The following is a 13,814-nucleotide window of genomic DNA, read 5'->3' on the forward strand; positions in this document are numbered from 1 at the left end:
TTCATAATATCGAAGCATTCTGATTCTCTGGATCATTAACCTAAGAGAGCGATATACATATATATATATATATATATATATATATATATATATATATTATCAGATGGATGTAGGTCTGCATCAAAATACCGCTTCAAGCTAGTGAGATAAAGGGAGTTATCTTCGGGTCGCAAGTACCGGTCGCTGTTATTCTAATGTTATACTCTCTTAACCATAGACTGTCACGAGCGAATCGAGCGAAAGAGATAAAGTCGGTAGCCATATCTTATCTTAAAACATTGATTCATATATATGCGTATATACACGCATACATACACTAGCCAAACACCCCATTGACTTGACTCACGGCCATTGGTTGTGTGGTGGGTCTGGCCTGGGTTCAGAACTCAGCCGATGTGTTGAATTATTTCTGATAGCTCAAGAAATCATAATACACTTTCATATATGCGTACATTGTCATGTACAAACAATATTCATATATTGAACTTATCTGTCATATTATGTGCAAAAAGAATGCGTAAAATATCGGCATAGACTTTGACAGAAATATTAGTAACCCAAACAATTATTGTTTATATTTTATTGAGTATAAATAGTGAGTCATAAAAAATATCTGAAACATTAGCGCCATGTTTAATGTGCTTTCCAGTATATAAACATCGAATTTGTTATAATCTTAAAATCTCTTTTAATCGCCAAACATGCGTGTACATATGTATTTTGAGTAGTTAGTTCGTTAAGGTCGAAATTTATAAGGCAAATATAATTATATCGGACATTATGTGTAAGATACTAGTGTGAACCACCGAATACAAATTTGAGTTACTTGAGTCACCGATATTATCATATTTTACGCACTTAGTCAGCGAGATTGGAAAAGAGGTGTGTAGCTTACCAATGCATCAGTAATATATAAATATATATATGTATATATATCAGTAAGCTTTATGTTGTAGGCAAATACGGCACCCAATGAAAACTGCAATGGGCCCAGCCAACTCTAATTGATCTGAGGTGAGTTTCCCTTCACTTTCAGGCACAAGATGACTATTTGGGTGCATACTTATCAATGTAGATATGCACATGCATTTATAGGTACATACTTATTTGCTTAAATGTTAAAATGTAAATTACCCTAAAACATAGAACAATTTTCTGGCTAATGGCAATAATTTCTTAATTTACGAAAACCGAACTCTTAAATTTAGAAAGGGTATTTCTTCAAAATATTTCTAATAACTAGAAATATACACTTTGAAATTTTATGAAGTTTGCTCTCTTTGCTTATTTGTTAAAGTTTTCTGTTTTCAAATTAATTTGTATGCATTTTTATATACAATCTAAAATCTGAAAAACTGCAATTTAGACATATTTTTTCTAAATTTTAGAATAATGAAGTAATACTAATTAATAACAGAAAAAACACTGGATTTTAGAAAGACACAACCTTCCGTTTTAGATATTGACTTTGTGAATAATTAGGGGAGTATTTCTTGGCAACAATTTTCTTATTTAAGTAAGTATTAATTTCAAACAATATTTGCGTATACAACATTGAAATGCACTTTACCCAAAAAATGACATGCCACGATTTCTCCCATTTTCTGAAAACATACTCACTTTCGCCTTTTAGCTCCAATGCTCTGCTCATAAATGCGCTTATTGCCCACGGTCAGTCCGCCTATTGGCTATTGCCAGTCGGACTAAACTCTTTTACTTACATATGTATGAGTTGATAAGTGAAAAATTGATAGAGTTGACAAGTTAAGTATTTCAGAATGATTACTGTTTATTATATCTAATCTATTGCTAGTGTTAATCTATAGAAACGATTACCCAAATTTAGCTATAATATAGGTATTCCTTTGTGTATAATTGCAATAACAAATTTTTTCTGTACAATTGGTTCATTCAAAAAGACCTATTTCTTGTGATCAGGATTAACAGTGTTTGTGGGGGTTAGTGGGGGTTCCTATCACAAAGATTCGAAAATAACATTAACAATCTCGTTTCGATAATACACGAATAATGTTTGCCCAGTTTCAGTCGGAATTTAGCATGGCAAGATAACACTCCTGTGCTAGCAATAATCCATTAAATTCAGAGTTCAACGTATACTCAATAAAGGTTAAGGAAGGTGAACGAATTAGTTTCCATAATGGCGAAGTCTAGTAATAAAGAGAAGAAGCCATTACGGATATCCATTGGCAATGTCAATCCGCGAAAGAACTTGCCACTTAACCGAGTGACAACCACCAAATACACCTGGCTTACTTTTATCCCATTGAATTTTTACGAGCAATTCCGAAGAGCCGTCTACTTTTACTTCCTCATTATCACCATTATATCGTTTTTCGTTAGTATGTCATATAAATAGTTAATACGAATGATCAATAATACACCAAATAACAATCGTTTATTCTACAGATATTACTCTATCTCCTTTGGTATCACTCCTGCCCCTGTTGTTCGTGATGATCGTAACGGCACTTAAGGAAGGTCTGGAGGACTATGCTCGATCGAAAAATGATAAAATTGTTAATAAATCTCAAGGTTTGTAAATATGTATGGTCACTTTAAGCTCTATATACTATATTATTATATATATATATTTATGCAAAGGCTACGAAAAGATAACATCTCCAATTCTTCCATTGTGTATTTTCAGTGACTGTTATACGCAATGGCAATGAAGAACACATCAATTCGGAATTTATTGTGCCGGGCGATATTGTGGTGGTGACTAGTGCCAGTGATGTAACATGCGATTTGTTATTGCTTCACACATCTGGAGCAGAAAAGATGTGCTTTGTCAATACAGCTAACTTGGATGGCGAGACGAATCTGAAAGCGATCCATATTCCACACAACTTTACATACGATATTAATGGACAGAATCTGGACAAGGCTTGCATTATTTGCGAACCATCGACATCTGATCTTTATCGATTTAATGGACGCATTGAATTCGAAACGACAGTGGGAATCGAAAGCAATCCTGGACCAATACCGCTAGAAATCGATAACCTCTTATTGCGTGGTGTACGAATCAAGGGCCAGGGCCGGGTCCTGGGCTGTGCCGTTTACACGGGCATGTCGACAAAGCTGCAACTGAACAGCCGTTATACGGGCAACAAGTCAGCATCCAGCGAGAAATACATTAATAAATTTATTATAGCGCTCATTGTGGGAATGGTAGCTGTTGTGCTTATACTCTATATGATCGAACGGTAAGTCCTTTAAATGCTTCATAGTAATATCTAAACAAGTTGATTTACATTATTTACTTATCTTTTTAACAAAGATTTAAGAAAATTAAAAATGATTTCAAAACAAAAACAAACAAAAATGTAATTGAAAATGTTAAATCTGTAAAGTATCATTTAAAATGAGATCGTTATATATAATTTTATACTCATGTTTATTCAAATTAAAAAATAAAAAAAAATTATGCATTATTTTCAGGCAGAAAGCGGCTAAGGTTTATCCGTCTATGTACTACTTGGGACCACCAATTGACTACAACAAAATTTTGCAAATATTTGAGGACTTTCTATCGTTTCTTATTTTGTTTAACTATATGGTGCCGATTTCGATGTATATGAATATTGAGTTATATCGGGTTTTCGGCGCCCTCTTTATGAAATCCGATCTAGAACTATACGATGAGAAGACCGATCAGCCCTGTGCAGTAAATGCATCTAACTTGAATGAAGACTTGGGCCAAATTAATATACTGTTCTCGGACAAAACAGGCACTTTAACCAAAAACCAAATGATATTTGTTAAGTGCTTCACTGCTGGCAAAAACTATCATTTACAGAACATTCAATTGTATTGTCCCGATGATAATGAAACCTATGAACTGGGCATGATGAATGTAAGTAGTTTTAATTGTTGATCCCTAATGTCGTCTTATTTGTAATCATTCTCTTTTTAGAACGAGACTATGGACTTTTTTGTGGCATTGGCTCTGTGCCACACCGTAGATATTTTGGATAGTTGCGATGAAAAATCCGGAGAAACCCTACCTGAGCTCGAAAACCTAATACCAAGTGAAATTATTAGTAGATACCAAGCATCTAGCCCCGATGAGAAAGCCATACTGGAAGGCTGCGCCAAATTGGGTTTGATTTTCAAAGACATTACCGATGATCAGATTCGACTAGGTCGTATCTTTAGTGGCACGAATGCCAGCGATTTGCAATTTGAACGCCTACACGTGCTCGAGTTTAGCTCGGAGAGAAAACGAATGAGCGTTATCATACGGGATGAGAGCGGTGTGATCTGGCTTTACATCAAAGGTGCCGAATCTTCGATTCTACCGCGCTGTAATCCAACTTCGCTAATTGCTCAAACGGATGAGCAAATCACTAAATATGCCAAGGAGGGTCTTCGTACCCTAGCGGTAGCCAGGCGAACTCTCACCGAAAGCGAATATGACGCATTTGTTGCATCCTGCGATAATATCAATATTCAACTAAACAATCGACAAGAACTTCTTGCAGAATGTTACCAGAGCATTGAAGTAGGTAAGATGCTACCAATACGCAACTCGCATACAAATCTACGACTTAGATATATTTTCAAGGTTTCACTTTTTTTTTTATATATTTTGGACAACATTATGCTTTGAAATATCGTTTTCTGTGGTATTTATTTACGAGTAGGGCAGAAGACTAGTACAGATCTTAAACTAAATAGCAAAAAAGTAAAAAATCTAGGCAATTATTAAGCATATTTTTCACATATTGTCCTTGGTAAAAATCTAATCGTGCTGGAAAACAAATTTGAAATGATTATTCGAAAACCTATATTGAAAACGGTACGGCTTCCACTATGAGAAACTGATAATTAGCAGTGTCTACTAGTATTTTCATATATACATTTTGTTTATAAACCGAAATGACTCTTCTTCTAGGACTTGATCTGCTGGGTGCTACGGCATTAGAGGATACCCTAGAGGATGAAGTTGATGACACATTGACTGCATTGCAGGAAGCTGGCCTAAAAATATGGGTACTAACGGGCGACAAGGTGGAAACGGCTTTTTCCATTGGCATGGCATGCAAACACATACCACAAGTGGCTGAAGTACACTTTCTTATTGGCATAACCGATCCGTCAGAGCTGGAAAAGCGATTGAGTCAGCTTGAACTTGGCATCGCTTCGGCAACGTCTAAACCCACTTGTCTGGTAATCGATGGAACAACTGTGTCTGCACTTTTATCGCACTTGCCAGAGCAATTCACTGAAGTGGCACTAAAATGCCAGGCTGTGCTCTGCTGTCGCCTGAGTCCACTTCAGAAAAGCGAAATAGTCATGCGTATTAAGAAGACAGGCAAACATATCACAGCAGCCATTGGTGATGGTGCCAATGATGTGTCCATGATCCAAGAGGCCCACATTGGCATTGGCATATACGGTGTGGAGGGCAAACAGGCAGCCCGAAGTGCTGACTACGCAATTGCCAAATTTAAAATGCTTCAGCGCTTATTACTGGTACATGGTCATTACAATACGGAGCGACTGGCATTTATGGTGCTTTTCTACTGCTATAAAAATATTATTATCACTGGTTGTATGGCGCTATTTCAAGTATATGACTTGTATTCGGCTACTTCTGTGTATAATGAATTGTTCCTATGGCTATTCGATATTATTTACATATCCGTTAGTTTCACGTATTTGGCCATGTCCGACAAACACTATAACGAAAAGACATTGTTACGGTAAGAGTAAGCGAAAAATAACATTCGAAATATATAAATTACAATTGAAATTATGATTATTGCAGATTCCCAACACTCTACAAGGGAATTTCCCACAACCAGCTAACCTCTTGGAAAATATTCACGGTATGGATTATTAATGGCGCCCTTCAGTGTTTCACTATCTTTTACTTTGCGTATGCAGTTTTAAATGACAATAATGTTGTCTTTAACAACGGGCAAACTGCCGACTTTTCAACATTTGGAACTATGCTTATAATGGTACTCGTTATTGTGGGCAACTTAAAGATCGTTCTGGTTTCACACTACATGAGCTATCTGAACTTTGTATTTATTGTTGCATCAATATTTGCATTTATCTTAAGCACATATCTCTACAATTTATACACTGGCAGCAGTCTTTATCACGTCTACAGCATGTTTTTAAGTTCACTTCCCATATGGCTTTATATTATTATTTGTACGGTAACATGCTTGCTGCCCGATTTTCTTATGAAGGCTGTATACGATATGTTTTTAGATCCGCCAAAGTTGAAAGTTGAAAAGCTGAAAAGGGTAATTTAAATAATATAAATATCTGAAAGCAAATCGTCATTGATAATTTTACTCACATATCGTGTTTGGTACGTGATCGAGATTTAAAAAATGTTTTTCGTAATGTACATTTTGAATTTGGTGATTTCCCTTATAAAGAAACAAAGACAAATTTGAGCAACCGTGCTGAAAACGGCCACAAATTTGAGCAACCGTGCTGAAAACGGCCACAAATTTTTCAATACCTTATCAATTAATCATCTAAGAATCAATTGATTGTATATCAATGCTGATCAAAAAAAAATTTTTTATTGAATATGACTGTTTATTTCTTTTATTTTTTATAAATAGAAACAATAATTAAAGCAACCGCTGCACTTAGCCAGCAATTCCTTATAAATATATCGAACGTTCGCCGCTAGCAGTTATATATCGATATCAACGATGACTCGATTATTTTTATACATAATTAAATAACTGTAAATTGCAAGTTGTAAATTGGTTGGAACTTAATTGATGTCAACGTCAAGCTAACGGATCATGAGGATAATCTGCAGAAAACAATTAAAAATTACTGGAAAATTACTTGTTTCTAACGCCAGATTACATAATCGAGCCACTCAACTTTACACATGTCAAGCGCTACTTTCTATCTGTTGGCTTTCCAGGAAAAGTGATTTTCTTGTTCTCCAGATCCAGTCAATGGATGGGATCGCTTGAGGAAATTATTGATCATTATACATGCGATCATGATTGGTTATCTAAGGAATATTTGATGGTGAACTACAGCATTAAGCATTAAACTCATCTGGGATGCCGGATTCCAAATTAAGATCAATTAAACTTTCTCCTCTAGGGCTTCCAGTTGTAGACATTTGTGTTATACGTTAGGCTCATAATGTGGTTATGTTTTAGTTTCAACCATCTACAACAGTTGCACTCACATTTAGCAGATCTAGAAGAAGATTTTGATCTACTTTCCACATTATAGCATTTTTCATTTTCTATTGTTTTTACAGAGCATTAAATCAAATAATTATTATGCAATTGTTTGCGCAAAATGTTTATTTAAAGTTCATGTCAATCATTAAAGACCAGTTGTCAATTTTCGTATTCGAATTGTAAACACGTTGTTTGCTGCACTCTTCGCACCCCCATCGACTTGTTATCACTCTCTTGTTGTCTCAGTCGTATCCATATACAAAGAAAAGAAAGAACGCTTCAAAATTGAAATCACATGGATGATTTATTGCAACCAATGATCGTTAGTAACTCATACAAAGGTCTTCAATTGTATGAATGCATGTTTAACTGTACAAAATGTACACTAAAAGTCCGATTTTTGTATGTAAATATACTCTCTTGTAGTGAGCTCTTTAAAGGTATGACTTGCCAGGATATGCACCCAAACAAAAAATATTTAACAAAATTGCATTCTGCGATAAATTACTTAAATATTTACAACAGGATTGAAAAAAAATATATATGTATGACTTTTATATACTCATGTAAGTTTATAAGTATGAAATAGCTTCGACATGCCGAAAACTGCGCAATTGAGCAATTACTCCGATTTTAATAACGTGCTGACACAAATCGAAAATTTAATTAGTCATCGTCCTATTTTGAATATGTCAGTCGTCTTAAAAAATAAAAAACAAAAACAAAACAGGCTAGGTTTATGTCGTTAGATTACGTCCCTAAATACTCTACAAATTTAACAGAGAACTAAAAATATGTATAGGAAATCCGAGTCAAAGATAAGCAGACACACCCACTTGTTGCTTATGATTGAATTTGATTTTTGGTTTTGAGCCTTGTAAGTACATATGTAACTTATGGGACAAATAAATAAAGTTCGTTCGAAATCAATAAATTGTAGCTTTGGTTGACAGCGTTTTACAAATTTGAAGATAATGTACAAATAAGTTAGTTGCTTTTTTTAACGTCTTTACTGTCGCCATCCTTTGCCTGGCCGCGGCCCAAAATTTTCGCCAAACTATCCCAAATACCACCAAAGAAGATGGCACAGCACAGATTCTCCAATGGCAGGAAGGGATCATGTATGCCCAGTAGGATGGATGACAGTTTAAAGTACACCAAGAATATAACAATGCCGAAGTAAACTAATGCATGTGGCGCTGAGATCCAATCAGTCTTTTTGTCCAGCACGAAGATAATAGAAGCTAGCAATGACGCTTTTGTGTAGCTGAAAGAAATAAGTTGTCAATACAAAAACAAAAACATTATCGGCTCTCGACAACCATAGCCATAAATAAAATTGATTAACTGCGCTTACAACGTTGGCTGCATGAATTCCATTGCGGTCGGTGTCCATGCACCTCTAATGAGGCGTTCTATCAACTTGGTGAAACCAGCGCCGTTGCCCTTTAAAGTGCCGATTATTATCATGATTATCCATGCATTTGGATACAGTTTGGCAGCATGTCCGACGCCGTCATACACTTTCTTGGCACGGTAAATTTCCTTCATGGCACTGGCGACAATTTTCACCGGGAGAAACTTAGCCACCTTGTAGCCAATATCAAAGGGTGTATAAAATACAAGATACCTGCAATAACATTATTCGTTTATTACATTATCTAAGTAGTTGAGAGTAATTAGTCAATAATAGCACTTACCACACAGCGGTGCCAACAAACAGCTGACCGGTGTTCTTCAACGGGGCCAATATCGGCTCTCCGAGTAATCCATTGGCAACCATGCCACCAGCGAATATCACCAGCATTGTGGATAGCCAGCAGGCAAGTGGATGTTTCCTGGAGAAGGCCTGTGCGTTGGCGCCCAAATCCTCGCGCACGGCCAGCGCGGCAAGTAAACTGTGCGCGATATCAAAGAACGGAAACATTTTCAGCTTGATGACCTGATTGGCCACATCCAAAAATGCTTCCGGGTCCATGATCAGAGCTGATCTTGTGTCCTGCCTTCACAAAGTATATTCTGAAAGCGATAAATATATCATTGTGGACTTTAATTCGAATTATATGGACCCATTTTGGTTTTTTTTTAATATACAGTTAAATAAAATTATATACACCACTATTTTTTCGTATTCTTTATATTTTTTTCCGACTCACATTAGGAAAGATTATATTACAAGTCTTGACATTCTCAAATGTTATATAACTGTACACAAATTTAAGCGACAAATAACAATTTGTGAAAAAATAATAGCTAAAACGGTATGATTGTTGCAACAAAAAAAAATAATAATAAAAAAAAAACAAAGAATCCCATTTAAATATATATACACAAATAGTATATTACAAATGTAAAAACAACACATATATTTATTTATATATAAATATATATATGCGTTTATATATTTGGCTATATCGGTGTACATACGTATTTTAGATGCACTAGTTCTACTTTCTCACACTTCTGATTTTACAGTATGTTCAATTGAAGCTCTTTGAACCCGCACTCGCATCGAAATACCGAGAGATGTAGAAGTTGTCGAACTGTATGTTAATGTCGAAAAACATAAAAACAAATTCTAAGTCTAAATAAAAGTGTTGCTGCTTTGCCAGAGCTCCAAAAATACATTTCGCTGATGAATCGGTGAGGGCTGCTAGAGACGCGAACCGGGTCCGTTGCCTGCCCTTCCGTCCGGTCGTCGCCTCTCTATCGTCCGTTTCTACACACATCTCTTGTTTGTGTGTCGGTGCCTGTGTTTGTGTGCACATGTACGCCCATGCTCTGGCGCTGACTATTTTGGAGGTGTGCATGTATGTATGTATATGCACAAAATATTTTCTTTGGCTGTCTCACTCGCATTTCCGGTTGAACCTCCTTCAGGATTTCTCATTAGCTCATTTGTGAGCACGTGCTCACTATTATTTATTAAGCTAAGCATGCAGATAATATATGCAATTTGTGTATTTGTTTGTAGACATGTCCATTGAACTCCTTGTACATCCATTGCTTACATTAGCAATAAAAATAATATAACAGAACAAAAAAAAAAGAAAATCTAACAAATTACCTACGTAAACGCGCGACCAACGGATAGCTGAGTGCAGCACGTACACGGGGAGACTGGGCTCGAAGCTGGCCCGTATATTACATGCTCATCTTCTTTCTTTTTCGATAATTCTATGTCGCTCTCGGGAATATGTTATATATTTAGAATTTGCGAGTCTTTTTGGTACAGAGAAAGAAACCACAAATTCATATGTATGTACTCGCATGCGTAAAAAGCTAATTAGGCGGCTGAGATGATTGTGTCTCATAATTAAAAGTTCTGGTCTACAACACTTGACGAACACATGCTTGCATGCAGGAGAGTGCTTGTTTGTTTGTATTTGGTTATTGGCACATACATGTATATATTGCAAAATGCAAAGGTTCGTTTGACACGTCAAGAAGATGCTTTCCCTTGGCCGAATTAATACAAATCCATAATCTCCGGTCACATTGTTTCTCAGCTGCTTCTTGCATTGATAAGAGTTGAATTGGATAGTCTTTGGTCAATCGATAAGTCTTGAGCTGGATACAATCGATACATCGATTTGTTTTACTATCAAAATTTTTATGTTTTTTTGACATCCCTAATTTATACTATTTTTTTGTGATCTTACAAATTCCAATTAAAACGTTGAACACTTTGGTGAATTCCCTTTTATACGTCCGTCCAAGACAAATAAAATCTCGGCTACACATAATCATAAGAAAGTCCTAACATACATACATACATAAACTACGAAACAGAATAAGACGCGAATGTATATGCATACTTATTGTTTGCACAAAAAGTGGTGCATATATTACATTACCTTTAACAATAATATAGGGGCCCAATTTGGAAAAGGTAAGTGAGATTTGCAGCTAAATTGCAACGATACTTGTATTCACCAACAAATAAAACCAGCTATCTTCTCAATACATTGTTGATTTGCACTCAAATAAACATACATACATATGTGTATAGGTTTATATTAACAGCCATTGACACACACGCACACATATATTAAAACAATACATATATATATATATATATATATATACACACGCATACGCACTTTTTGTGAATCTTGACTTATTTGGATGAACTGATTTGCACATTTCAAAGTTCGCTGCTGAAGCTTGTTAAAATGGGAATTTTGGTTGAAGTATTACTAATCGAGGATAAGCCCGAAAAATATTGCAATATTTAGTAACTATCCAATTTTGTATGTATGTAAATACATATATTCACATACATATGTACATAAATCACTCATGCTCCCATGCTTGTCAATATTCAAAACTCAAAATTACATATGCAATACGTAAATGATTGTACGTATATATATATGTAAAATCGCGTAAAGTGCATATTAATAAGTACAATAGCTAAGTGGGGATCGCAACATAGGTATCTTATCGATTGGATATATAATTCTTAATTCCCGAGAAGCTGGATCAAATTACAAGTTGCGAAATACAAGCATGCAACGCATGTGTGTCTATGATGGACTGTTTGTAATGTTTGAAAGGGGGCATTGATTTTCAGATGTCTTCGCATTCATCTAAAAAAAAATCGTCTGGTTTACGCATGCTGTGGATACCAGGACGAAAAAGTAATCCGAAAGGTCGATTGAGTTCAACAAATAAACACATCTCGTACACACCAGCCCAAAAGAAAAACGAGGTGTGGACCTTGGGCGGCAGGCGGGCCCAAAGTGAACTGATTGACTTGTGAGTATACAACTATTGCAAATTCTCGAAACACAGTCGAACATATTTTACAATCAACAAGTACAATGCTCACTATCTAAATGAAAGTTGAGCGGCCATTAGCTAACAGCAACATCAACATCTAATGAAACCCGACGCTCACGCAAGCACTATTTGCAATTGTTATTGTTACATCACGAATGCCAGCAAATGTGTGTATGTAATGTACACACATATCAGCAGGCCAAGCAAATAATCTATGTTTTAATTATATGTGTTTTTTCGTAGTGCCTACTAAATGAATACCCAAATACGTTCATATATAACATATCTTTACAGCCATATATATATTATATATTTATATTCATCGTATTCTTTTAGGCCCTCGGCGGAAATCAACCTTGCTTCGACATCATCATTGGCGGTACTGGGTACCATGTCCTCAACGCTTGTGACAGGCTTGAAAGCAGAATCACTTCGTGATAACATAACGCCAAATGATTCAGTTGCTGTTCCAGAATGTGTTACATTACCGACAACACCAGTCGCCACAATAACTCCAAATTTGAATAGTCCACTCTCGGAGCTGGCTCCGTCGACACCCTCAACGGCAGCTATGCCATCCCCGATATTGGTTACCACAGTTGAAGTAAGTCTCTCAAATTAGCTGAGTATGTACCAAACGCTTGTATATTTAAACTAATGATCTTACCCGAACATCAGCACAACATTTTCAATCCTGATGAGTTGCCGAAAGTGCCATCGCTCGGCGAAACAGATTTGTCCACATCAGCTGTCGTATTGAATAGCTCGGCTGGGACGACAGCTTCGATAGCAACAAATTCATCCCCGTTGGCCAACCGAAAAGCCCACAGTCAGCCAGCAGCCAATAACAGCTCCCCCCAGAAAAGCAGATATAGGAACCACAACAACAATCAGGTTAAGCAAAAAACATAATATCGTGGTGTAACGATAAAACTATAACTACTTTTGTTTTTGCCATCAAACAGGATGACATAAATTCCATCGAAAGCATTTCTAGTTTTAATCGAATTCAAGTTAACTCCGATTTCGAGTGGATCGATGAAATGGTGCAAGAACGCAACTGCAACGAGCTGAAGCACAAAAACAAGCGTAAGAAATCAAAAAAGACACTCCACAGCGCATCAGATCAACTGGATGGATTTAAAGTAAAGGAGAGGAACGATACAAAATCTATGACACCCTACGATGACAATGATGAGAAAGTTGTTAAGTGTCTGTATTATTCTCTCATGTGCTGCGACTGTACAATATCATAGATATAGATATAGAAATAAAAAAAAACAGCAGAAAAAATGTGCATATCGGTTTACATATGCAGCTGTATGTACCACGTATGCATTTAAAAAAACATCTCAAATATTTTGAATGTATTTAAAAACTTGTACATTTTTATACGGATCAGAAGATAATTTGCTATTAAGTTTTTTTATACGTACAAATGCTCTGTTCAAACAAAAAAAAAACCGTGACCAAGTATTCCATTAGATTACATAATATCCACAGTTGATAATGCATCGAATTTGTGCAGCGCACACAGTTTGAACATGGCCAAAACTGAAAATCGAAATATTTACAATAGAATTTTTGTATAGATTTTTACACATTTTCGCGATAGATATGTATTATATATGCCTATTTAATACTTTTGATACACATGTATATTTTTTTTTTGTAAATAAAGTAAATGCATTTTTCTACTGATATCTTTAAGTTTGCATTTGTCACATGGCCAAATCTTTGGTCGGTCATCGTGAGGCATTAGCAATCACACTTTCATTAATATCATACATATCGCATTCAACACTCACATGTACATGAATA

The 13,814-nt window shown here is 35.8% G+C and overlaps 3 protein-coding genes across 8 annotated transcripts; 2 read left to right on the forward strand and 1 right to left on the reverse strand.

The window, feature by feature from the left end:
- The first annotated feature begins 1,909 nt into the window (after positions 1-1,909).
- Positions 1,910-6,458, forward strand: LOC6564972 (phospholipid-transporting ATPase IF). Its single transcript, XM_001991467.3, has 7 exons — positions 1,910-2,360; positions 2,428-2,553; positions 2,669-3,230; positions 3,466-3,880; positions 3,941-4,532; positions 4,922-5,732; positions 5,798-6,458. The coding sequence occupies exons 1-7, from the start codon at positions 2,159-2,161 to the stop codon at positions 6,294-6,296; spliced, it is 3,207 nt and encodes a 1,068-aa protein (XP_001991503.1). The 5' UTR covers positions 1,910-2,158; the 3' UTR covers positions 6,297-6,458.
- Positions 6,459-7,493: 1,035 nt separating this feature from the next.
- Positions 7,494-10,746, reverse strand: LOC6564971 (trimeric intracellular cation channel type 1B.1). Of its 5 annotated transcripts, none has more exons than XM_032738272.2 (4): positions 10,613-10,746; positions 8,909-9,227; positions 8,566-8,838; positions 7,494-8,475 (listed from the first exon to the last, which is right to left on the reverse strand). In XM_032738272.2, exons 2-4 carry the CDS (start codon positions 9,184-9,186, stop codon positions 8,196-8,198), a joined length of 831 nt encoding a protein of 276 aa, XP_032594163.1. In that variant the 5' UTR covers positions 9,187-9,227; positions 10,613-10,746; the 3' UTR covers positions 7,494-8,195. The 5 variants fall into 5 exon arrangements, with proteins under 5 accessions (XP_032594163.1, XP_032594164.1, XP_043072131.1 ...); XM_032738273.2 differs by lacking the exon at positions 10,613-10,746 and adding an exon at positions 10,276-10,598; XM_043216196.1 differs by lacking the exon at positions 10,613-10,746 and adding an exon at positions 10,280-10,325.
- Positions 10,747-10,845: 99 nt separating this feature from the next.
- LOC6564970 lies at positions 10,846-13,607 on the forward strand. Of its 2 annotated transcripts, XM_001991465.3 has the most exons (5): positions 10,846-11,100; positions 11,785-11,969; positions 12,330-12,597; positions 12,672-12,887; positions 12,959-13,607. In XM_001991465.3, exons 2-5 carry the CDS (start codon positions 11,785-11,787, stop codon positions 13,247-13,249), a joined length of 960 nt encoding a protein of 319 aa, XP_001991501.1. In that variant the 5' UTR covers positions 10,846-11,100; the 3' UTR covers positions 13,250-13,607. The 2 variants fall into 2 exon arrangements, with proteins under 2 accessions (XP_001991501.1, XP_032594162.1); XM_032738271.2 differs by lacking the exon at positions 11,785-11,969 and having other exon boundaries at positions 10,887-11,100.
- The last annotated feature ends 207 nt before the right edge of the window (positions 13,608-13,814 follow it).

Source organism: Drosophila grimshawi, unplaced genomic scaffold (genome assembly GCF_018153295.1).
Source record: "Drosophila grimshawi isolate 15287-2541.00 unplaced genomic scaffold, ASM1815329v1 contig_848, whole genome shotgun sequence".
NCBI classification, from domain to species: Eukaryota; Metazoa; Arthropoda; class Insecta; order Diptera; family Drosophilidae; genus Drosophila; species Drosophila grimshawi.

Excerpts from the sequence above, each read along its gene's own strand:
- LOC6564971 (XM_032738272.2), bottom strand. The coding sequence starts at position 9,186 with ATGGACCCGGAAGCATTTTTGGATGTGGCCAATCAGGTCATCAAGCTG. Across the intron at positions 8,839-8,908 it reads TTTGTTGGCACCGCTGTGTG|GTATCTTGTATTTTATACAC; the intron begins GTAAGTGCTATT and ends ATGTTATTGCAG. Across the intron at positions 8,476-8,565 it reads GAATTCATGCAGCCAACGTT|CTACACAAAAGCGTCATTGC; the intron begins GTAAGCGCAGTT and ends TATTTCTTTCAG.
- LOC6564970 (XM_001991465.3), top strand. The coding sequence starts at position 11,785 with ATGTCTTCGCATTCATCTAAAAAAAAATCGTCTGGTTTACGCATGCTG. Across the intron at positions 11,970-12,329 it reads CAAAGTGAACTGATTGACTT|GCCCTCGGCGGAAATCAACC; the intron begins GTGAGTATACAA and ends GTATTCTTTTAG. Across the intron at positions 12,888-12,958 it reads GGAACCACAACAACAATCAG|GATGACATAAATTCCATCGA; the intron begins GTTAAGCAAAAA and ends GCCATCAAACAG.
- LOC6564972 (XM_001991467.3), top strand. The coding sequence starts at position 2,159 with ATGGCGAAGTCTAGTAATAAAGAGAAGAAGCCATTACGGATATCCATT. Across the intron at positions 2,361-2,427 it reads CATTATATCGTTTTTCGTTA|ATATTACTCTATCTCCTTTG; the intron begins GTATGTCATATA and ends TTTATTCTACAG. Across the intron at positions 3,881-3,940 it reads ATGAACTGGGCATGATGAAT|AACGAGACTATGGACTTTTT; the intron begins GTAAGTAGTTTT and ends TTCTCTTTTTAG.